Genomic DNA, 22,550 nt, shown 5'->3' with positions numbered 1-22,550 from the left:
CCAATTTTCAGCCAAACACTCTTTGTTCCGCAAATTACCCTGCCCCTAGTCCAGGAAGGGGCTTCGCAGTCCAATCCTCGTGGTCCACTAGGGTGACGACGTCCACCAACGGTTTAATTAACGTCGGTGCGTTTCTCCAGATCTCCGGGCCAATCAATACCACCGGCTGGAACGCATCTCAACCCTCGTAAAATCGGGGCCCCCTCCAACTATTGAAAGAGGCGGGAATCAACAGCATCTGCCGGTACCTTAAGAGAAGGCCTTCCAAATGTCGATAAGCGTCTAGCTTGTCGATCCGCTGCAATCTTATTCACCCATCGTCCGCGTCATGGCTCATCCAGCTCATTACAACTAGCTTCGTATCCCCCTGTAATGAACTAACCGTCACCATCTTACTGTACAGACTACTCCGTACGGAGTCCCCATTTCAATCTCACCCACCGCATGGCAGACGGGGGAGATCCCAGGATACACCTGGGCATATATGTACAAGTACTCAACTGATATCCTCCAAACCTATTCGTCCATATCGAGGGCGAACTTCTCGCGTTGTATGCTGTACGCTTTGTCTATATGTACTCGGCAAATCTCCCGTTCTCGCTCTGCGATCTAATTTTGATCCGAGCATCGGTAGTCCGTGGGTTCCGACTGGAACTGCAACAATATGGGTGCCTGCCACATGCAAACAAACATCGCGCCAATTCTTTGCCAATTTACTCCGTACCATCCAAGGGCCTTCGCGAGAACTACTCCGTCACCTCAATCTATCCCGTGGATCCCAAGTAGAACAATACCCAACCACGCAGGATATATGGATTTCTCCGTACTCCGCAGTTCGACTCCTTTTCACATATCTTCCCCCGAGGAGACCCTCTCTAGCTCCTATCCGAGGCGACGCGGGACCACCACGCTTGCGTGGCGCTCTTCCTTAGCGAAATATTAATTAACGATTCCATCTCAGTGGAGCCGCTTAGGAGCAAAGTTCATAGCCTTGTGGGATACAACTCGATTAAAAAATGGGCCACTGTTTATACCTCTATGGAGTACCGCTGACCCAGTTCAGCCCCGTTGCAATCAGCCCACATCTGATCTCGATGAAGACGAGAACTAAGATCCCCTCCAGATAAACCCGGGGCCAAATAGCTAGTACAGACCCAAATAACGACACAACTCTGCAGCTCTACAAATACCGCTCTGTGCATGCAGTATTTTACTTGTGTTTGTACACCTGTACGGGGTACGCATCATGATACTACATATCTACGGCGTACTCGGTACTTGCTAGATAGCCCCTATTCCCCAAGTACACATCTCCTCCGTACATACATATAACCCGTCTTGCGTGGATCATGTAAAATAAACAAACCCAGCTCCTCCGTGACCTATCTGACCGAATCTCATCTCGCGGTCGGCCCTGGTCAAAAATAGACTCGGACAGAAAATATCACAGCATCGCCACCGCTAATGTCGGGAGCATTGGCCAGGTTGTGGCGTGGGTATTTATGTGCCATATCCCGTGGTTATCGCGGAGAGTCTGGGTGAGCTGGGGCTCACTATTATTAGAAAATTTCTAAGCCGTGTGGGTGGCTTGATTGCTTGGAGACAAGAGGCGTTCTGCTAGGCGCGACTGCATATTGCTTCTTCAGGGTCTGAGACATCCTCAAACAGTAGACTATAGCTTGAGCGTGTGCTCATGTTGGTCTTTCAAACTTGAATGTCAGCAACCTTGGAAGGCTCAGCTGTGATGTTTGATGTTCAACAGAGAGTGTGTGTTTGCGGTGGGTGGTGACACCTGGGCAGTATGAAGCCCGAGCAAAATGCTGGCGACTCGGAGTGATGTAGTCTACCAAGATTCAAGTTGCAAGTGTGTTGAATTGGATAGTATCTTACTGTCAAGGTTCCTGGGGTTGAAACTTGAAAGTTCCGAGTTCAACCCTGGAGCTTGGTTCCGTGGTGGTACTCTCTTGTGGTTATGTGGACCATAGTTTACCAAGATATATATTCGAAGATGACCGTGCCCAGGTGACTCGGACCTCAGTAGAAACCAATTTCAAGCCCCGGAGTTAACCTTGTTAACTTGAAATGGCATGTTGGAATAGCATGGAAATAATAGTTGACTATTCTGGGGCCTTTTCAATCCATTGGTCGAGTATCTAAATTGATGTTTATAGCCTCATCGATTGACAGCGCGAACATGATCTCTACCATCGCCCGAACTTGTCGACATGCGTTGATAAAAGTACCACCAGCAAAAAAAAAAAACCGACCATATATCTAGAATTATACAAAAATCGCAGTTCTTGATAATGGATCTAGCGCGTAATGAGTTGTTGTGCTTCGCCACGATCCAGATCGCCCGAATTGATGATGGATGGGTGCCTCAGGCTAGAACGGGTCCATGCCAAGCCCGGTGAAAATGTCACCGCCTTCCGAGGAATTTTTTTTTTTGGATCTTGGATCTCGATATCGGCGCAAAAAACCCATTGAGACTACATATCGTCAAAATGGTGTCCTCTACTACACTCACCTCAAAGGTGACATCGGGATCGCCCTATCAGCTCGATACCCCCCCAGGTTCGTCAAACATAACCCCCCCCAACAGCAATGCGCAACCGCTAATTCCTCTCAGGTCGTCAAAGCTTCCTCCGCGTTGCTGCGACACATCAAGTCCAGCCAAGAGGAGAAGGAGAAGTCCGCTACCAAGAAGACCCTGATTGGCGACAATGATTCCGACGATGACGAGAGCACTCCCCTGACCAACGAGGCCGTCTGGCTCATCCTCACCACCAAGAAGCACGTCGTGGACAAGAACCGCCTGAAGCCCGGAAAGATCAGCGTCCCTCACTCCCTGAACTCCTCGCCCTCGCTCAGCGTCTGTGTTATCACCGCCGACCCCCAGCGCAGCGTCAAGGACATCATTGCCGACTCTGCTTTCCCAGCCGAGCTCAGCTCCCGCATAGAAAAGGTCATTGGCTTCTCCAAGCTCAAGGCCCGCTACCAGAGTTTCGAGAGCCGTCGCCAATTGCTCGCCGAGCACGATGTCTTCCTGGCCGATGACCGGATCATCACCCGCCTGGTCACTACCCTCGGAAAGATCTTCTACAAGTCCAGCAAGCGCCCGATCCCCATCCGCATTGCCAAGATCGAGAAGGAGGATGGCAAGCGCATCAAGAAGGACCCCAAGCAGAAGAAGCCCGCCAAGGAGGACAGAGTCGCCGCCTTCGCTTCCCCTCTGATCGTCGCCAAGGAGATCGAGCGTACCCTCCAGTCTACCCCCGTCCACCTTGCCCCCGCCACTACCGTTGCCGTTCGCGTCGGCTCCTCCAAGTTCACCGCCGACCAGCTGTCCGAGAACATCGCCGCCGTCGTCAATGGAATGACCGAGAAATTCGTCGCCAAGGGCTGGAGGAACATCAAGGCTCTTCACGTCAAGGGTGCCAACACCACCGCTTTGCCCATCTGGCTGGCCAATGAGCTCTGGGTGGAGGACGCCGATGTCGTCGAGCCCGAGAACCTTGCAATCGAGGAGTCCGCCAAGGCTAGCAAGAAGCGCAAGTCTGCCGGTGAGGAGAAGCAGGTCGAGGGCAAGAAGTCCAAGAAGTCTAAGCCCGCCGAGGACGATGATGAGGAGGAGGAGGCGGCGTCCGTTGCGGCGCGAAAGGAGAAGCTCGCCAAGCTCAAGGCCCAGGCTCTTGATGATGGCGAGACGGTGAAGGTTCAAGCCCCGGCTGCAGGCAAGAAGAAGAGAAAGTCTACTTCATGATGGGATATAAATTTGCCTAATTAATGTTTCTGCATGTAAAGGTAGTTTTATTCGGCGTACAAAATATCACCTGTGTCTTTTTAGTCTACATTTGTGTTTCTCTCTAGTTCGACTTGACGCTTGAATTGCTTTTTACAACTCCACTTACCTGAAGTTAGATGTAGTATATTCATAATCGTAAACCACCATCGCGGTAGCTCCGAAGTTTTGAACATGGTAAACCTAAGTTGCCAAGGTTGCTCTACAAATGGCCCCTATTTTGTTCCTAATCTCTAGGTCCTTGCCTTGAGACACATAGTGCCAATTGCTTTACTTTCAAATATCTCGGTTTGCTTCACAATACCCGTTGTTTCCAATGCTTTAAAAGTACCTGGTAGTAGTGTGTACCCTTTCTTTTCTGTTGCTTAACCTCACGCAGATACTAATAAAGTGACTGTTAATAAATAAGACCCCAGTAACCGTATATTGAACCCTTAAGGAGACGTCATGGCTTGAAGAAAGGCGACTATCAGCATTGTCATACCCTAGGCTCGGCGGCGATCAGGCTATATGATGCCTGCATTAGCCGAGTCCGACCTCGGGCGGGCAGGTCTTGGCGTCCCGACGATAACCACATCCTCACCTCACATCACCGCGGATCGCCGAGATTCTACCTCGACCTTTCTGGCACCTTGGGAGCACCACGACAACCTTCTCGACTCCAGATAACGTCGTCGCCATGATTCCGATTGCTCGTCACTCTGCTCTGCGAGCTGCCCGCTCGCAGCTTAACCCAACCCGGGCTCTGCGCCAGCCCGCTTCCTCGGCGCTCGCCCGCCTGCTCTCGACCCTCGCCGTTCTCGAGCAGCGCGAGGGCAAGCTGCAGAACTCCTCTCTCTCCGCAATTGCCGCCGCACAGAAGCTTGGAGGCCCCGTCACAGCTTTCCTGGCCGGCAGCGGTGTCAAGGGAACTTCTGCCGCCGAGGCCGCAAAGATCCAAGGCCTTGACAAGGTTATCGCCGTGGAAAGCGATGCATACGAGAAGGTATGCATATATACACCCGTGGATTATAATTCCCATAATCGCCTCTTGCGAGCAGAAGCTGATATCTACCCTTTCTTTTCTATAACAGGGCCTCCCCGAAAACTATGCCCCTCTTCTGGTCGAGAACATCAAGAAGGGCGAATACACCCACATCGTCGCCGGCCACTCTGCCTTCGGCAAGAGTCTTCTTCCCCAGTCGCCGCTCTCCTAGACGTCCAGCAAATTTCTGACATCACAGGCATTGAAAGCGAGGACAGTACGTTGATCAAATTGGACAGAACAAATTTGACATGTGAAAGTCAACTCGCTAACCCGCACAACCACAGCCTTCGTCCGCCCCATCTACGCCGGTAACGCCATCCTCACCGTCCAATCAACCGACAACGTCAAAGTGATCACCGTACGAGGCACCGCCTTCCAGGGCGTCGAGACTGAGGGCGGATCCGCCGAGGTTGTCGACGGCGTTGACTCGAACGCCGCCGCCCAGACCGAATGGGTGTCCGAGGAGCTGGCCAAGTCCGAGCGTCCCGATCTGGCCACCGCCTCGCGCGTCGTCTCCGGCGGCCGTGGCCTGAAATCGAAGGAGGAATTCGACCGTATTATGCTCCCGCTTGCTGACTCGCTTGGTGCCGCTATCGGTGCTTCCCGTGCCGCGGTCGACAGTGGCTTCGCCGATAACAGTCTGCAGGTTGGCCAGACTGGTAAGAATGTCGCTCCTCAGCTGTACCTGTGCGCTGGTATCTCCGGTGCTATTCAGCACTTGGCTGGTATGAAGGACAGCAAGGTTATTGCTGCTATTAACAAGGACCCCGAGGCTCCTATCTTCCAGATTGCTGATGTTGGTCTGGTGGGTGATCTGTTTGAGAAGGTTCCTGAGCTTACGGAGAAGGTGAAGAGTGCTTAGGTATCTACGAGTATCTTGCGCTGGTTTTGTTGCTTTCCCGTTTTCTCTCTCTTTTGTTCCTGGCGTGACCTTGTTGAGGGTCTTTTGTTTCCGTACAGAATACCATATCACTGATTAGAGGACTAAAGTCGAGAGGCTTAGTCACTTTGCAATAAATATTTCAGAATACAGCTTGCCTTTCTCGATAGGGTTATTTGTAGGATGATTAGTGGTTATAACGGGATATAATCTTGATTCTATGCTAGTATGAGTCAATTGTTTAGGATTGCGCACTGGGGCCACCTAGGAAGCATTTTGTCTTTCTTCGTCATTCTACGGATATGCTGGCAACAATGGATATTGTGCAGATAAGATTGAAGAGTTGTAAATATTACAGTACTATTACATTGCAAAAAAAGCACCTTCAGTTCTCCCTTCAAGGAAACTCGTCCGGCCATACCAGCGGTAGCCAGACTCTCAACACTAACTTGTCAGAAAGCGAAGTTACTGCCCAGGTGCCAGTAACTACGATCTATCACTTTTTGCCGGAAAACATACTTAGGTATTCCTTTCTCAAGTATACCCGTTCTCGTCAGATCGCTTTCATCTCCTTCAATATCACTCGGTCCACTACGCCTCATATGCTCCTCCATCTTGTTAGAAGACGATAGATCCTTTCTTCATCTGAGCAATTGAATCTTTCAAGCCCTTTTTAGCGATCCCAGTCTAGGAACTCGCTTGATATTAGGCCTCAGCTCTTTTGAAGAGCAAGGGCTTATTTACTTCAGGTATAATCTGTCCCTATTCAGTTGACCGTTGGGGTATGTCAGGGCTTTTGCAGTACTTACCACTCGACCAAGCTCGTAATTCTGATATCTCTTTGTCTCATCACCCACAACTTTGAAATCATATTCCAGTAGTATCTTGGACAAGATCATCTTGATCTCAGCAGCAGCTAGGAACCTCCCTGGGCACGCATGTTTTCCATATCCAAAGACAAGATTTTGCTCGTTCGAAGTAACGAATTGATTGCGAGCGCCCAGCGCCGCGCTCCCGCCCTGTCGGATTTTGTAGAATCGAAAGCCGTCAAAAGTATCGCTGTCAGGGAAGGTGGCGTTATCTTGATATATGGCATGCGCTGGGGTCTCGATAAAACTACCAGATGGTATATATTGACCATTAGATAGCGTGATTCCTCCAACTGCCTGACGGGAGAAAGAGGTGATTTCTGGTGGATGAAAACGGAGTGTTTCCTTCATATATGAGTCAAGCTTTTCCAGCTGCTGCAGTGCACGTGAGGTGAGTACACCTCCATTATCTCCTATCACCGTCTGAATTTCTTCACGTAGAGGCGGTATATAATCCGGAGTTACCGCCAGGTTGTAAAGGATATTGGTCGTAGTGACGGTAGTGTTGTGAATCCCGGCGAAGATCATGAGAAGTTGCATTTTAACGATGTGTCGCAGTGATTGGGACTTGCACTGATCGCTTCGATTCAGAAACCACTGGAGCATATCATCGGGTTTCTGATAATCAGGATTTTTGGCGGCCTCACGCCGAGCTTGCACAATGGGCTCAAAGAACTTGACTGCTAACTCCTCACGTTCATTGACTCTCTGTACCTGTGGCAATCTCGATGCCAAAAAGGGACGTAGCCATGGGTTCATTCTTTTGATTGCCTTCATAGCATCGATTAATTCCGTGGTGTAATTGATAGCAGTGTCGAGGTAATCCTTGTCATGGCAAAGTTCCGAGCCAACGAATATGCGCCCAGAAACCTGCGCTATGACCTTCACGAGTTTCGGGAAGATAAATACCGGTGTCCAGTCTTCGCACGCCGGAATCTCATTCTTCAACACATCGCGAATCTCTTGATTGAGAATGGGACTTAGACGGGCTATCTAGGATCAGAAAAGGCGGGTCTGGTGGGTAGAGAGATGTGATAATGAGGCATACATAGTGCGGGGTTTAGATCTGCTCTTACACAGTAAGGCCCAATTGGTTCATCTGGGTCAACCCCAGTATATCTGACTTCCAATACCTTCATTTATTAATTGTTGATACTCGTAAATATAAACAAAGCATGACCAACCTTCTTGATTGCAGCTGGAAAGCTAAGCACCATTTCAGGTAGTTTGTTCAATTCGGGCAAGAATTGGCCGGGGACGACGACGTTCTTCCGGCCTGCGATAAACAGATGTTAGTATTCAACATAAAGGTTGATGAATCACAACCATATCAATCATTGAGGCATCATACCATCAGAAGTGGGCATGACCCAGATTTGATCTTTGAACTTTTTGGTTTATCAGCATGGTCCTGTAATTGGAAATTCGTGTGTGATCATACTTTGTGATATCCATCACGGTACAGCTTGCTTGCAGACTGCAAGTAAGTTTTCCTCCACTCTTCTGCACCTTCGTTCGTCTCGACCGTTGGAAGTTTGCCCAGGCGTAGTTTACAATTAAACCAAGGGATGATGATGTAGGCAACAACAATAAGGGCGGCTAAAATAAATGCTCGAATGTCGCACGCGACAATCCAAAAATGCGGGCCTTCCATGGTTCGATATGAGGACATCGGAGTAAAGACCATGGAGTGGTGCTTTCACTGTCCTTTTGTACCTTGCATATTCTTCAGAATTAATTCAAATTTCTGCAGCCGGTCTTCACTGAAACACGGAGCCGTTTTTCCCGCGATCCGGTATTCTGCCTCAGTCTTGTCTCCCGAGATCCGGTATGGAAAATCGAGGTTCCTTGATAATCGTCTTAACCATAGTGGTAGCGCTGCAGATCCGAGATTATCCGAATAAGGAGTTCACCGGTTAGGTCACAGGGAGCTCTTCATTCAACGCAAATTATGTTATTGCATACTATGGAAATCTGCCAGTGGAGTACTAATACTACAAATACTAGTCGGTGTGGGGTATTCCTAGCGCTGTCGTCTTACACCATCCTATACTATATGTACACATGTGCAAGTGACAACTCGAAGCAGATTGACTAGTAGTAACTTGAATGATTGGGAAATAAAAAATCTCGTAACGACTATTGAATTCCCACATCCCAGTTAGTGGAGATGATGAGAGAGAATTTTCATAAAGTTATGTCCAGTGTTGTATAGGATCCATATGATTTTTTTTAGCACGTAGCTGGCTTTTCACCTGTGGGTGGGGCATTTGATCAGCATTAAAAGGACCCCCTACACTACATTGTTCAATTGGCAATGAATGACTGGTTGCATCAAGCCCCACTGTCCCACAATAGAGCTTCAAATACGTACGAGCGGCCAATTAGCGATAAAGAAGCTGGCAAGGCGGGAAACGACCACTGAGCTACGAGTCGTTGGCTACGACTCGGTTGGCAACTTTGAAATTATGGAATCCAAAATTTACCAGGATCAAGTGTACACAATCTCGGAAACGGAAGGTCTTGGACTCAATAAAGTCTTTTGACATATTGGGAAAGCCGTGGGGCCTCGTCTCTTCGGTAAATGTGAGCGCATTTACCGGTTTTCCGGAGATAGGAGTTTAGCTGCCTGCCTACTAGGAACGCCGATCTGAAGTACTCTATAAATATTTACCAGGTCACGATTATTGATGGATTCTGATCATCATTCTGAATTTACACTGAGGAAAGAAACATTCTTCATACCTGAAATGCCCGGCAACTATGAAGCCGCTCACAAATCACCGTCAGGGCCAGGTGACGCCCGACCAACCGCCCTTCAAATCTTACAAGATGAAGATCTTGTCGGAAAACTCGAGGGAAAAGTGATATTTATTACAGGCTGTTCATCTGGGTTGGGTGTTCAAACTGCCAAGGCCCTTTATGAGTCCGGTGCCACTTTATACCTTGCTGCTCGCGATCTCAAGAAAATGAGAGCCGCGCTTCAAGTTTCCGGCATCGTTGGCAGCCCCCGGGTACACTTATTGCCCCTCGATTTAAACTCACTCGCATCTGTCCGCGCCTGTGCAGATCAATTCAAAGCCGAATGCTCAACCCTCAATATCCTCATCGCTAATGCCGGCGTCATGGCATGTGCGGAAAGCCGTACTCTAGATGGTTTCGAAACACAGTTCGGCGTCAACCACCTGGCCCATTTTTTGCTTCTAAATTTGTTGAAACCAATCCTTCTCACTTCGTCGACCCCGAATTTCAATTCTCGTTATGTGATAGTGTCATCAGTTGCTCACAACTATGGTGATGTCAGCTTCGATAATATCAACTTGGAAGGGGAATATAACCATTGGAAAGCATATGGTCAAAGCAAAACTGCAGGCATTTGGACTGCAAATTGCGTTGAGCGACTTTATGGGTCTAATGGCCTTCACGCCTTCAGCTTACACCCGGGCGGAATTGCCACAGACCTCCAGCGACATGTTCCAGAGGAAATGAAGGCCTGGACACAAGACAAGGACGGGGCAAGATACTGGAAATGTCCGGAACAGGGTGCGGCGACGTCTGTTTGGGCTGCCATCTCTAAAGAACTGGAGGGAAAAGGTGGCAAATATCTGGAAAACTGCTCTATTGCGGGTCCAAATACACCGGGAGAGAATGGCCAAATGGCAGGTTATGCCGCCTGGGCCTACAACCCTGATGCAGAAGCTAAATTGTGGGCAAAATCGATGGAAATGGTAGGATTGCAGGAATAGTGAGGTAAACTTTTCTGTTTCTCTGATTTGATGCGACCATGATTTCAAGTTCAGCCTCGCCTCTTCAAGTCCAGTCATACCCTTTCGCCGGCACGGTTGAGTAATGCGGTTGCTGATGAAAGATATGCGATTGTATGTAGATACTTAGGAGTAGTAAAATACTAGTATTCTGTTCGGCCAAAGCAACTATCTAGCAGAGGGTTTCTTTGGTGAATAAATGTCTCCATATAATACTAGTAGTACTCTGCTGACAGGTAAGAACGTACCTAGGTATAATGATCCCCAAAACACGACATTTAAGTCTAGGGAAAAAGCCAAATACTAAGTAGAAGAATTCAGAGTATATGCAGGGTGATAAGTGTGGGCTGGAATGTAATTGCTCTTTGGAGAAGATAGAGAAGGAAGCTAAAAAGATATCGCAAGTGTCGCGAGGAAGAATAGACCCATCACCGTCAGCTGTATGCATATACGTACTAGTTTATATTGGTATGCAAAGCATCTTTATTTGTGAAAAATTCAATATAAGAATGGTGCTGATTTAGTAAGCCATCCATGGATACCGTAGCGATACCACGATCAGGAGCGACCGCTTATAGTGTGTCCTCTGGCACATAATGGAAAGAAAGTGAGGAATGGCCGAGACCAAAAGCATCTGAATTCTCAAAGGCCAGCTGGTCATTTTCTCCACCTGGCACAGAATTGAAATCCGTGAGCACCGTGGCATGATCCTGCCCTTTCTCGTCGTTATTCGAGAACCAGGAGGGCGGGGTATCGTGAACAGTTTGGTGAAAGAAAGCATTTGTATTATGAATAGGGGTCGTATATTGTGGCTCACCGAAGCCAATGGGTATGAAAAAGTCTGCTGCAACGTCGGCTACCGTGGCTCCAAGATGTGAGCAGTATCCTGCTGTTGGGTACAGGTATGATGACAGCTGGCCAGAAAAAGAGACTGGTTCTCTTCCCCGCAATGGAATACGAGTATCGAGCATTGACCTGGAAGTAGGAAAGAGAGAAGATACAGCTCCGTTGCCACTTGGCGATGTGACAGATATCAAGCATGAGTCGGCGTAGATATCTGCTGCAAGGTCCGTATAGCGGGCAAGAAAATGAGATTGTTCGTGGAAGTTAGAAGTGGGGGCGATGATTTTCTCGAAACTTTCCGATAACTCGAGCTCGTTGTCATTTTTCGCATATACCAGAGGCCCCCCCGAGATTTCCTGTAGTGCAAATACTGAATCCCTTGATGAAATTCCCGATCAAATTCACTGTATCATAATCGCGCCAGGTCTTGATCAATCGCTCACGGGCACGAGACCTGTTTGATGGGAAAATTGATTCGTGGTTAGAAGGCTTGAATTTTAATTTCCTCTGTCCGATATTCCGTGTGACTACACTCACCAGATCATGAAATCTATACAACCCGGATTATCTCGAAGAAGCCTCGTCGGCTCAGGGCGGTACCAAACAGGGCACTTCTCAAGATTCTCAGTAGATGGAAACACAAAAATCTATCCAAATGAAAAGTCAGCTCCACTACATAATTTCTCTTTAACTTGATCATTTGGAAGGAAAGGCCCTGGAGGAGAGTAGTAGGATCATCGTACGAGTAGGTGCCGATACTGGGCCCAGAACAAAGCTATTTGCTCCATATGGGACCGGCAAAAGTCTTGCCAAGGTAACACAAGCTGGTATGCCAGAAAGGCTGTTCGGCGGCGAGTTAAATCTAGGTGGCTGGTATTTTTGTCCTGCGATGGCGAGAGTATTTCTCGAGGCCCCTGCCTCACGGGTTGATCCAAGCCCACTGTCCCAGGGTGATTGTGCAATAACCGTAGGAGTGTTGAGTAAAAATCACTAGTGGTGATCTTGGAGTAAAGCACGTCTAGAAATGTTCGAATAAGTGACTGGTTCTAGCCAATTTCATCTCATCAAGGCTCCGGTCAAATGATCTTACCATCCTTCGCAAAATCCTCCGTAAGACCGCGTAGATTATAATGCCGGGCAAGATAATCGAGGCCATCTGTGAGACCTTTGGAATATTTCCAGGCCAAAACGGTCTCGATAAATCGATGGGAGGATATTTCCTGTGATTCAAGATCTGAACCATGTTCCATCGCCTCCATAATACCAAAGAATATGGATGGCTGTTGCGAGAAGCTCCGCCTAAGCATATCGGAAACATTCCCCAGCTGACCATCTACAGCACTGCTGTTTGCTGTGGTTTCCCTCTCGGGCGACACAAATATCGAGCTTGATGGATTTGAAAAACGCGAACAATCCGAATCCGCGTCGACCTGCAAACATTCTTTCGAGATGCGATGTACATGTTCAAACTTGGCCTTGAACATATCTAACTTGGCTTTCATAGCGTCGTTTTCCATGGACATCCGCTCGAGCAAAGTTTTGTGGTCGCCTTCCACGAGCAGATCCATCTTGTCTTTGAAGAGGGTAGCTGTCTCCTTGGACTTCTGCCGATTTCGGCGTTGGCTGATTCGATCGACATGGCGTTTTCTTTCAAGCTGTTTCTGGCTAAAATTAGCTTTCCATGACTGTTTTGTGGCGGTCTGTTGGGCGGATGGATCGGATGAGGCCGTCATAGTGGGAATATGGAATCTTTCATAGAGACAAAGGTAGAAGAGCCAGTCCCCGAAGGAAAGTAATAACCTTGAACGCCGATCAAATGGAGAAAATCAGGACGAAAATGACTAGGTGAGTCATGTGATCTCGGGCTACCAGGCGCACTCCACGAAATGATGAAAGATATAAATTTATCTCGGAGTCACCTCTGGTCATCAGCTGGTCTATAAGTGATAAATCATGGCTAGCGGTGCTTTTGATCGCGGCTAAGCAGTTACCTAGGTACTCAGCGAACTCACTTCATTATAGAGCCTCAAGTATGACACTGCTGATTAGGAATGCATCATTCGCTGTCCCAGAGATGAATTGTAAAACGTAGTAAGTTTCATAGAAAGCGGTCTGAAAAGCATTTGTCTGGAAATATGTAGACGCAGTAATTTTCTGCATTCCTTTCATGCGGAAAAGTTCATATTCCTCAAGTCCCAAACGTTGCCAATGTGAGAGGATTAGCGAACGCCCAGTATACCTAAAATAGTCGACTCACAACATTACCATCTGCTCCCGACCCAGAGCTTGTCCAGTCTAGAAGAGTCACGCTGGATAGCGAGACCAGGTATTTCCTGGCAGAAAGAACATAGTAACTAGTGATGGGGGTTTCAACGATAATGAATCCCGTAGCCCAGCACTCGCAATCCTAGTGCTCATAGTTGCTTGTTCCTGTGCTATTATTATATTCGAAACCTAGTTAACTTGCAATAAAAATCCAAAAATATAGTTTCTTTGCTATAACGGACATATAATCTTGATTCCATGCTATTATGAGTCAATTGTTCTGGCTTGCGGGCTAGGGCCTTCCAGGAAGCATCTTGGCTTACTTCGTTATTCCACGGATCTGCTGGCCACAGTGTATCCATGGATACTGTGCAGATAAAGTTGAAGAGTCGAAAATATTAAACATACGCATAGTAATAAATAAAGCATATATTAAGTGTTGTAAATGCCTTGAAAGGATGTGAGTGAAAGAAACAAACAACTGAGTTCTCTTTGTATCCTCGGAATGATGATTGATAATGGTAGCCTCAATCACACGCCTCTCTAAGTCTGCAGCAAGCCTCTGGAGCGCTTGGACTTCTTACAGTAGCCCATTCCGTCCGGACCCAACTACTGGGGACACGAATGAGGCACCCCCAGCGACCTCGAGTGAGTTTGAATAATCAGATATCACAGTTGGAGTACCGGAGATGCCTTCTGGCATACACATGTCATGGCCTCGAGAGTCTCTCCAAAGTGGGACATATCATGGAAGGTCACAGAATACTTAGTAGTAATAGCTTCAAGTTCTTTCGCGAAAAATTCCAGGATTATTAGTATTATCACTGGTAGTAATAGTACTACACCAGCTGCGCAGGAACTTAGAACTTCTCAACCCCCGTGCCGGTATCCAATTCCACCGGTATCTGCCTTCCCCGTGGATCTAGCTCAGCACGTTGTATATACATAGCATTCAATTCCAAGGGAATTTGTGGCCTCCCAGACGCGCTGATCATGACTTTCCCCGCCTCTTCTGCCTCTTCTGCCCTTTTATTCTTACGCCGGACCATCCAGCACAAAACCGCGATTGTCACCATCATTATTGCCCCCACTGCCGCAGCGACCCCGATTCCGGCTTTGACGCCCGTAGAAAGAGTGCCACTGGTTCCATTTGCTGCATCTTGGGTGGCAGCTCCTGTTGTAGATTCGCTAATGGGGCTGCTGGTAATGGTGCCCGCTGTGGTTGTTTTCGGTGCAAAGTCGCCAGATTTCCAGCGTATAGAGATACCCTGGGCATTGATCCCGTCCGCTCTTATCGTACTCGAGGTCGTGCCGGCTTTTGTGAAAGTCCAAAGTTGATCTGAGTACGCATTGTAGGACGTACACACGTTGTGTGTGTACCAGGACAGCCTGGTGGTATCCGGATTGGCTGTATAGTTGCTGGACCAGGTTATCAGTCAAGATTCCCGAGAGCATTCTACCTCCTGCCAGAGGAGATCGATTGCGACACTTGCAGGATTCACTTACTCTGGGCAGCATGTAGCCCGTGTTTCTTCCTCTCCGTCAGATGTCACCGTGCGGTCTTTAGCAACCCAATACCCCGAGGGGCATATCCCTGGGGAGTAGTAGAAGTCTGTACTACTGGCCTGATAGCCCGAAGGATAACAAAACCCGGTATTTCTAGGGCCCAGACTCATCCACCAGCTAGTATCGGTTCCAGTTACGATTTTGTCGTAGTAGTCGGTTCCAGAAACGTATTCGATAAGCCATGTGTTGGTAAAACATGCTGCTGGAGGGGTGAATGTGGTGGTTAGGGGTATAGGGCTGTCAGTGGTGGCCGACATGACGTCCAGCTGTGCCCGTATGCTAGATAGACGAGGTAGAAAGGTTTTGCGAGGGGAAGTGCCCCCTAGATAGACTATTCAACATCCCTGACACGCTAAGTATGTAGTCACTAAGTCTGGGATGGGCTTTCTATAATGTGAAGCGCGCGCTTAAAAAATTAGGTGGATTTCCACCTCTTGTTAAATGAGGGGATCAGCCATGGAGTGGATTATGATGGGGGGGCCGAAAGAATTGAGATGCATCACCGTTCTGTTCTAGATCATCACATTGTGGGTGTGGGGTTGGGATTTTTAATTTTTCCAACTCCATCATATACTGCGTGGGATTTGTATAACGCCAGATCCTTCAATTGGAATAGGCATTTTGTACTCGGTAGATCCACTGGCTTTCCGCCCTGCTTGGTCGCTCGATCGGTAAGATCGGCGTGCCCATCAGGCGAGGCTGAGCACGTCCATTTCATGCTTAGATACGATTGAGCCGATTCAGTTATCGTCCCCACCCCAAGACCCTCGGGGAACCGAAGCCAAGAAACGGAAGCGCCGGCCCCCATGAGGCCGACTCCAGGAAGTTCTTCGAAGTTTTTCCTACTCCGTAGTTTTCGAGGACCACTGCCCACAAGGTTCAGGGTATTCCGTGTTGTGAAGTCTTCTCTCATGCCTCGTTGTAGACGTTGACTCGCCTTGCAGAGCACTACATGTATTACGTATGATTTCAAGTGCCTCGACCGCCCAGGCTTGGTGAAGGATTGCTGTATGAAAAGGGCTTGGCCTCTCATTGGTTAAGTTCCACGTCAGGCAGTATGATTAATGTATTACTTATTCCCCCAACTTCTCCACCTCCAGGTTCTGCCAATTGTTGTCTGGTTGTTCCCCTCCGCACCTCATGTATGAACTGGCAACCTGTCTACGAGTACTTTTGTTGCCATCGGCCCTTCTCAACATTGCTAGTGCGTGTTCATGGCTGCTGGCTAGTACGGACACCAACGAATATATTTTTAGGCTCTATCACCCTTTGTTTTGTGGAAAACCTGGTATCATATAAGCCTCATTCGTGGTTTATGAGGACACTTGGAACCACCTCTATCTATCTTTCTTGTATAAGCATGGACTTGAACCAATTGGCTCTTTCAAGTGATGCTGTGTATGGAGATCGGCCAAATAAGGATGATAATCTGGTGGACCGTGCGTAAGTGGTCACAGCAAGAGAAAAAACATTCGTTCAGGAGGATATCAACCTTCTAACCTCGATGCTCGAGACTGCGCGTTTATGTGAAGCGCGTAGCTGGACTTAGTTTGCAATATAGGTGATAGAGTATATGGTCTCTGTGGTAGGAACGACTATCTTGATCTTCTGACACTTCAAAATAAGCTTGCAGGGGTTTATTGAGCAGAAGGTCAAGCAAATTATGTGGTCGAGCTTCTCAAGCATATAATCAGCGTTTGGGGGAGGTTTGCTAGACTTAACCTTAGTTTTTAGTGATTATCAGGCTTGGAGTGGATGTAGATTGGTTGACCTAAATGGGACTAGCGTGGCACGCGTTCGCGCCGCGAGACGCGTGAAACTGCGGAGGGACGACTGTGACTTCCATGGAGAATTATGCTCACGACAATTACAATGAGAGACGCTTGATGATTCCTTCTTCGCCAATTCTCTCCTCCTTCGATCCTGCTTGTCACCTTCACTCCGAAGATCTACCAATAACAGCCAACCCCCTTTCCGAATCCTTCTCCGACGACCTTGAAGCAATCCACCTTGCGCGCGCAGATCTGACCCGCAACAAAGTTGTGATTCAACATCGAGCCTGGAATTTGTCCGATGTATTTCGCAGTGACGAAGATATAAGACTTGGTTAGATCCCATCAAATGGAATCCGAAGTCGAGTGACTGGCGTTAACAGGGTACTATACAGATACTACTCCGACAAAACCCTCCCTCCGCACCCCACGAGGTCCTTCACGCACGCCGACCTGGAATTCGGCACTACTTACCTCCTCCCCTCCCATATTCAAAATGCCTTTCATTTCGCCACTCGGTACCTCCGTTCGTGAGAATGCCGCGGGTGACTCCCAGAAGCGAAAGGCAGGCGAAGTGGACAAGAGCCCGCAAGCCGAACCCAAGCGACAGAAGTTCGTCGGGGGATTCGTCGACGATGATGAGGATGAAGAAGACGATGATCTCGCTGCGCTTAGGGACGAGCAACTAAAGGCCCAATTCGACTTGCCAGAGAACCCTGAACTACAACTACCCGGCATATTAGATCAACCATATCAACTGCCGTCCCTGTCTCAAACGAACGACACCACGCCCAAAGCTCCTCAAGCTCAACCTCAGATGACTATTCGACCTGCCCCTACAGCTCCAATGAAATTTCAGATCAAGACCTGCTCAGGCAAGACACACCATATTTCGTCGAAGAAGGCTTCTACTCCTCTTTCCTACGAGCGCATGATTGCTGGTAGATCCGAGACCGAAGCAGGGCGAGCAACGAAGAGCTACTATGGAATCGAAATACACAAACTGCTGGACGATGCTGCGAAGGAAGCCCAAGCGAAAGCTTCGAAGGCAGCATCAGCGGCTCCGGTACAGCCCTCTATAGAAAAGCACGAGGGCGATGCGAAGCAAAAGAAGTATGATTCTATGATGTGGACGGAGAAGTACCGTGCTAGAAAATTTACCGATCTTATTGGAGATGAGCGCACACACCGAGCTGTCCTCCGCTGGCTAAAGGGATGGGAGCCAATCGTCTTTCCAGGCCTATCTAAGTCTCGTCCAAAGAAAGGCCAAGATGAGGATGAAGAGCGCATTCATCGAAAGGTGCTCTTGTTGAGTGGGCCACCCGGACTTGGAAAGACGACACTGGCGCATGTCTGTGCCAAACAGGCGGGCTACGAGGTGCTGGAGATCAATGCTAGTGACGAACGCAGTAGGGATGTGGTCAAGGGCCGCATCCGTGATGCGTTGGCCACGGAAAACGTGAAAGGCGCAAATGTGGAGGTTGGCGAGAATAAGGTCCGCCGTGCTGCGAGGCCTGTCTGTGTCGTTGTTGATGAAGTTGACGGCGTTGTTGGTGGAGCTGGAAGTGGTGGCGAGGGTGGCTTCATGAAAGCCCTCATCGACCTCGTCATGCTTGACCAGCGGAATTCAAATAAGACCGAAGATAACAGAGGCAAAAAGCGCAAGGGTGATAATTTCCGCTTCCTTCGGCCCTTAATCTTGGTGTGCAATGATCTCTATCACCCCAGTCTCCGTCCTCTGCGAGCGTCATCTATCGCGGAGATGATTCATGTTCGACAGGCCCCCCTGGATAATGTCGTTCAACGAGTCAAAATCATTTTCACCCGCGAAGGAATCCCCTGTGATGGCGATGGAGCCCGACGACTTTGCGAAGCAGCTTGGGGATTAGCGAGTCGAAGAAAGCGCGGTGACAAAAATACCGGATCTGCCGAGGGTGATATCCGCAGCGTGCTGGTAGCCGCAGAATGGGTTGCACACAAGTTACGGAATGAGCGCCCAACAGCGTTGCGACTGACCCGAAATTGGCTAGAGCAACGAGTACTCAGTGCGTCAACGGAAGGTGGATCATTCTTCAAAGAAATGAGCCGCGGAGGTGTCCGCGAGATTGTCAACCGTGTCTTTACTGAAGGTGCAGGCTTCACGGACACTCCCATGGGAATGACCTTCCAAGATAAGTACGACGGACCGGACACACGGGTCCCTGTTGGTGTAGCCGATCTGCGCAAGAGACACGCCATCAATCGCCTGCGAGAGATGGTGGATTCTAGCGGCGACCATGACCGCTGTGTTTCCGACTGTTTTGCCGCATATCCCATCCAAGAGTACCAGGACGACACTTTTCTTTCCAAGCCAAATGCTGCTTACGAATGGCTCCACTTCCATGACACTATTTCTTCGAAGGTTCATTCGCAGCAAGAATGGGAATTGGGTCCGTACCTGAGCCAGTCGGTCTTGGCTTTCCACCATCTCTTTGCCTCTGCCGGAGGCAAGACCGAGGCCACAGAAAAGGATGAAGAGGACGAGGATGCCGAGGAAGAACACCCGTTCGCCGGCCCCCGAGCCGATTTCGCCGCATTCGAAGCAATGAAAGCAAACCGCGCAATCTTGAACGGCTTCCACACTTCATTCTCAGCACCCATAACGCGCATATTCCGATCATCTGAATCTGTCATCACGGACCTGGTCCCACATCTAGTCCGCATGCTCTCGCCAGACGTGAAACCAGTCATCGTCCGAACAGGCGGTGACAACAAAAGCACAGCCAGCGTTCGCAAAGAGACCGAGCGAACTCTGGTTCAATCCGCCGCACGCGTCATGGCCGGTATGGGAGTCACATTTGAGAAAGTACGAGTTGAGCAAGAAGGCGGTGGTCACGGTGGCTGGGCCTACAGAATGGAACCGTAAGAACCCCCTCATCCATGAGAAGATGATCAGATCAGATCGGCAAACTAACAAAACGTATACAGACCAATCGACTCACTCGTTTCGTTCTCAAAAATGCCCGGCGCGGCTTCCGGAGGCAACGCACCCGTTCGATACGCCGTCCGCCAGGTCTTGGACCAAGAATATCGCAAGGAGACGACGCGGAAGCAATCCGAACATTCTGTCAGTGGTAAATATGCACTTGGCAAGACCCCACAACCAGGCGAAGCTGCCAAAAAGTCTATGAAAGAAGGTCTTGTTAAGCGGGACTTTTTTGGGCGGATTCTTGAGACGCCCAGTCCCAACAGCAAAGAAGGGGAGTCCTCTGAAGAAGGTGCGTCGGATGATCTGTCGAAAGCCGGGAGGAAGGTTTGGGTTACGTATCACGAAGGATTCTCGAATGCGGTCCGGAAGCCTATCTCGATGAGTGAGTTGATGGCTGGACTGTGAGTTGTGTGAGTTTTTCGGGGCATTTACTATGGCGTTTTTGTTTCTTGGTCCGGACAGTCAGGGGTTTATTTGTTGTCGTATACCATTCATTAGTTTCCCCAGAGGCAGTTCTTGTATCTATTTGCAGAAATATTCAGATAATCGCATTTCAAGATGATGTCGTGAATATCATATCATACTGGTAGTATACTATTGATTACTATGAGAGTGACCAAACAATCTAGATTAAAACTAAAAAGCGCAAACTTGAACAAAGTAGCAATTCTATAAAAAGTCCGCATGCAAACAATTTGAAGTAGATCAATCGCGCAACATTCTCCGTAGAGTATTATTCAGTACGTTCATATTCATTATAACGGAGTTCAAATCAAGCAGGCAAGCAAAGAAGTGTCGGAAATAAGATGAGGCGAGTTGAAATCGAAATCAATTAAAGACGGAAGAAGGTTTTGTTGAAGCAGTCGGAGTCGGGGTATTATTGTATTCATAAAAAGTCGAGTCGAAACAAGGTTCGACACGGCAAACAGCAAGTGCAGAGTATGACAGAGTCTAGCGCATGGCGAGGTAGCTAGCGATGGCTTCGTTATGCAGGGCTTGCTTGGCTTGGTATGACCCCTTGATGGACTGGGGTTCAGCCTTGGAGAGAGAGAAGAATTTCTTCTTTTGCTTGGGGGACTCGCCGCCCTTGAGGGTTGTTGCGGTGGAGACGGTGGAATGTGTGGATGCGGTATCGCTCAGGTTCTGGGAGCCCTGGGTGCTTTTTGAGCTGGAGGAGACGAAGCTGGTCATTTTGGTAGAGGTGATGTTGGTGCCGAGAGGAGATTGTTGAGCTGAACTTGAAGGAGGTCAAGAAAGGAGGATGGAGTTTGAGTTTGATATAGATATGCTGATTTCAAGCTGGAATGAAGTATGGATCAACCAATTATTAGGTTGTTTGTTTGAAAGGCTGATTTGAGTCTGGATTGGATCTCTTTGGATGGGCGGTTCTGCGGTCTTTATAGCTGAGAGAGATACAAACTATTGCCTATGAGATCTACTCCGTCATGTACTCCGAAAAGAAAAAAAAATAGATGTCAAAGATCCACACAGACCCACCTCAGCGACTGACCCTCACCATGAGGAATAAACTCAAAGCGCTCGAGACGTCAGAGGTAGGTGGAGCGGACTAAGCGTCGGAGTAGATATCGGAGTTGGACTGTGGATCCAAAGGCATCGTTTGTACATACGAGTCAAGGGCACAGTTCCATATACGCCAAGATTTATCTGATAAATCAAGCTGCTGACAATTGGATGTCTTTATGAAGGTCTTAGAATAGACTATTCTGGCGAATTTTTGTAAGTAAATCGGAATGAAAGGAGGAACTGCGATGTCGCGGGCTCCCAATCCGGATAGCCCCCCCCCCCCACTTTGCATCATCAATATGGCGGGCACCTAAAGAGATAGTATGTAGAATAAATGATTGTCTATGGTTCAATGTGACTCTTTTGCTGAGTCCAGGAAGGGCAGTGCTTGAGTAAAAATATAATTGGTCGGAAACTGGCCGAACAGCCTTTATTCTATTGGGTATGGGCTACTTAGTTCATACATCGAGTTGTCCTGCTGCCCCTCCAACCGGCTTATTTTTGCGATTTGGCGGGCCTGGACCTTCGGGCACTCAATACGGAGTCCCTAATAAGCGAAAGGGCGTGGCCGATCGACCGTTAGCTTGCGTGGCGGATCTATGCCTGAGTCAGGCAGCAGGAAGTCTAGTTATGGCCTTTTGTGACCTGCTGCCTTGCCGTTGAAGTCTAATTTAAGTCACGGAAGGAGGTCCAGCTGGCCAAGTTTTTAAGCCCGAAGGATGGGAGAGATAGTATTCCGTACGGAGTAGAAAATCTGGCCCTGGAGATCCGACCCGGGTGGCTCCACTTTAAGTCGGTGCTTGTGATAGTTATAGACATGCATTTTGAGCTCGATTCGTTTTACAGATAATTCTTAGAAGGTTAACCATCCAGCCGCGATTCGTCATGAGATTTCATTCCATTTAATTTCTCTTGCAATTGTATTGGTTATCTTAAACCTTGCTATGATATTTGGAGGTCTTTCATTCGTATTCGTTGGGTTTTTACGAAGTGGCTTGGATGAGTCAAAAGCGCGGGGTGGTGGAGAACCGTGGTTTAAGTGCCAACTCAAGGCTCAGATGATTTGCTTTGAAATCGATAGACATACCCAGGTAGTTTATCAGAATTGCAACTTTGTTTGTTGTATTTGTTCTCTTTGTGCTATATTCGTTTCAGTGACGTGATAGGACTGCCTAGGTTTAGTCCGACATCTAGTCCGACGTTCCTTTTTTACTCCGACAACTAATACGAACATTGCTAGATCGCCTTGTGGGGCCGTTTAGCTGGTGCA

At 48.5% G+C, this 22,550-nt stretch overlaps 8 protein-coding genes across 8 annotated transcripts; 4 read left to right on the top strand and 4 right to left on the bottom strand.

Moving 5' to 3' along the window:
* Window positions 1-2,416: 2,416 nt before the first annotated feature.
* Window positions 2,417-3,763, top strand: N7533_012211 (uncharacterized protein; the record flags this gene model as incomplete). The annotated part of the gene is made up of 1 exon (XM_057108861.1): window positions 2,417-3,763. The coding sequence occupies one exon, from the start codon at window positions 2,417-2,419 to the stop codon at window positions 3,761-3,763; it is 1,347 nt and encodes a 448-aa protein (XP_056953962.1).
* A 718-nt stretch (window positions 3,764-4,481) lies between these two features.
* N7533_012210 (electron transfer flavoprotein subunit alpha/FixB family protein) lies at window positions 4,482-5,691 on the top strand (the record flags this gene model as incomplete). The annotated part of the gene is made up of 4 exons (XM_057108860.1): window positions 4,482-4,787; window positions 4,876-4,969; window positions 5,026-5,043; window positions 5,087-5,691. The coding sequence occupies 4 exons, from the start codon at window positions 4,482-4,484 to the stop codon at window positions 5,689-5,691; spliced, it is 1,023 nt and encodes a 340-aa protein (XP_056953961.1).
* A 758-nt stretch (window positions 5,692-6,449) lies between these two features.
* On the bottom strand, window positions 6,450-8,232 carry N7533_012209 (cytochrome P450; the record flags this gene model as incomplete). Its single annotated transcript, XM_057108859.1, has 4 exons — window positions 6,450-7,571; window positions 7,763-7,854; window positions 7,930-7,966; window positions 8,020-8,232. 4 exons carry the CDS (start codon window positions 8,230-8,232, stop codon window positions 6,450-6,452), a joined length of 1,464 nt encoding a protein of 487 aa, XP_056953960.1.
* Window positions 8,233-9,328: 1,096 nt separating this feature from the next.
* N7533_012208 (uncharacterized protein) lies at window positions 9,329-10,324 on the top strand (the record flags this gene model as incomplete). Its single annotated transcript, XM_057108858.1, has 1 exon — window positions 9,329-10,324. One exon carries the CDS (start codon window positions 9,329-9,331, stop codon window positions 10,322-10,324), a length of 996 nt encoding a protein of 331 aa, XP_056953959.1.
* A 1,937-nt stretch (window positions 10,325-12,261) lies between these two features.
* N7533_012207 (uncharacterized protein) lies at window positions 12,262-12,918 on the bottom strand (the record flags this gene model as incomplete). The annotated part of the gene is made up of 1 exon (XM_057108857.1): window positions 12,262-12,918. The coding sequence occupies one exon, from the start codon at window positions 12,916-12,918 to the stop codon at window positions 12,262-12,264; it is 657 nt and encodes a 218-aa protein (XP_056953958.1).
* Window positions 12,919-14,310: 1,392 nt separating this feature from the next.
* N7533_012206 (uncharacterized protein) lies at window positions 14,311-15,273 on the bottom strand (the record flags this gene model as incomplete). The annotated part of the gene is made up of 2 exons (XM_057108856.1): window positions 14,311-14,869; window positions 14,957-15,273. 2 exons carry the CDS (start codon window positions 15,271-15,273, stop codon window positions 14,311-14,313), a joined length of 876 nt encoding a protein of 291 aa, XP_056953957.1.
* A 1,587-nt stretch (window positions 15,274-16,860) lies between these two features.
* Window positions 16,861-20,161, top strand: N7533_012205 (putative sister chromatid cohesion factor (Chl12); the record flags this gene model as incomplete). Its single annotated transcript, XM_057108855.1, has 3 exons — window positions 16,861-17,122; window positions 17,172-19,689; window positions 19,756-20,161. The coding sequence occupies 3 exons, from the start codon at window positions 16,861-16,863 to the stop codon at window positions 20,159-20,161; spliced, it is 3,186 nt and encodes a 1,061-aa protein (XP_056953956.1).
* Window positions 20,162-20,707: 546 nt separating this feature from the next.
* Window positions 20,708-20,947, bottom strand: N7533_012204 (uncharacterized protein; the record flags this gene model as incomplete). The annotated part of the gene is made up of 1 exon (XM_057108854.1): window positions 20,708-20,947. The coding sequence occupies one exon, from the start codon at window positions 20,945-20,947 to the stop codon at window positions 20,708-20,710; it is 240 nt and encodes a 79-aa protein (XP_056953955.1).
* Window positions 20,948-22,550: the final 1,603 nt, after the last annotated feature.

This window comes from Penicillium manginii (assembly GCF_028828005.1).
Source record: "Penicillium manginii strain IBT 31320 chromosome Unknown utg000009l:1.0-3297300.0:1.0-3298630.0, whole genome shotgun sequence".
Classification (NCBI taxonomy): Eukaryota; Fungi; Ascomycota; class Eurotiomycetes; order Eurotiales; family Aspergillaceae; genus Penicillium; species Penicillium manginii.
This window is presented reverse-complemented; position numbering and strand designations above follow the sequence as displayed.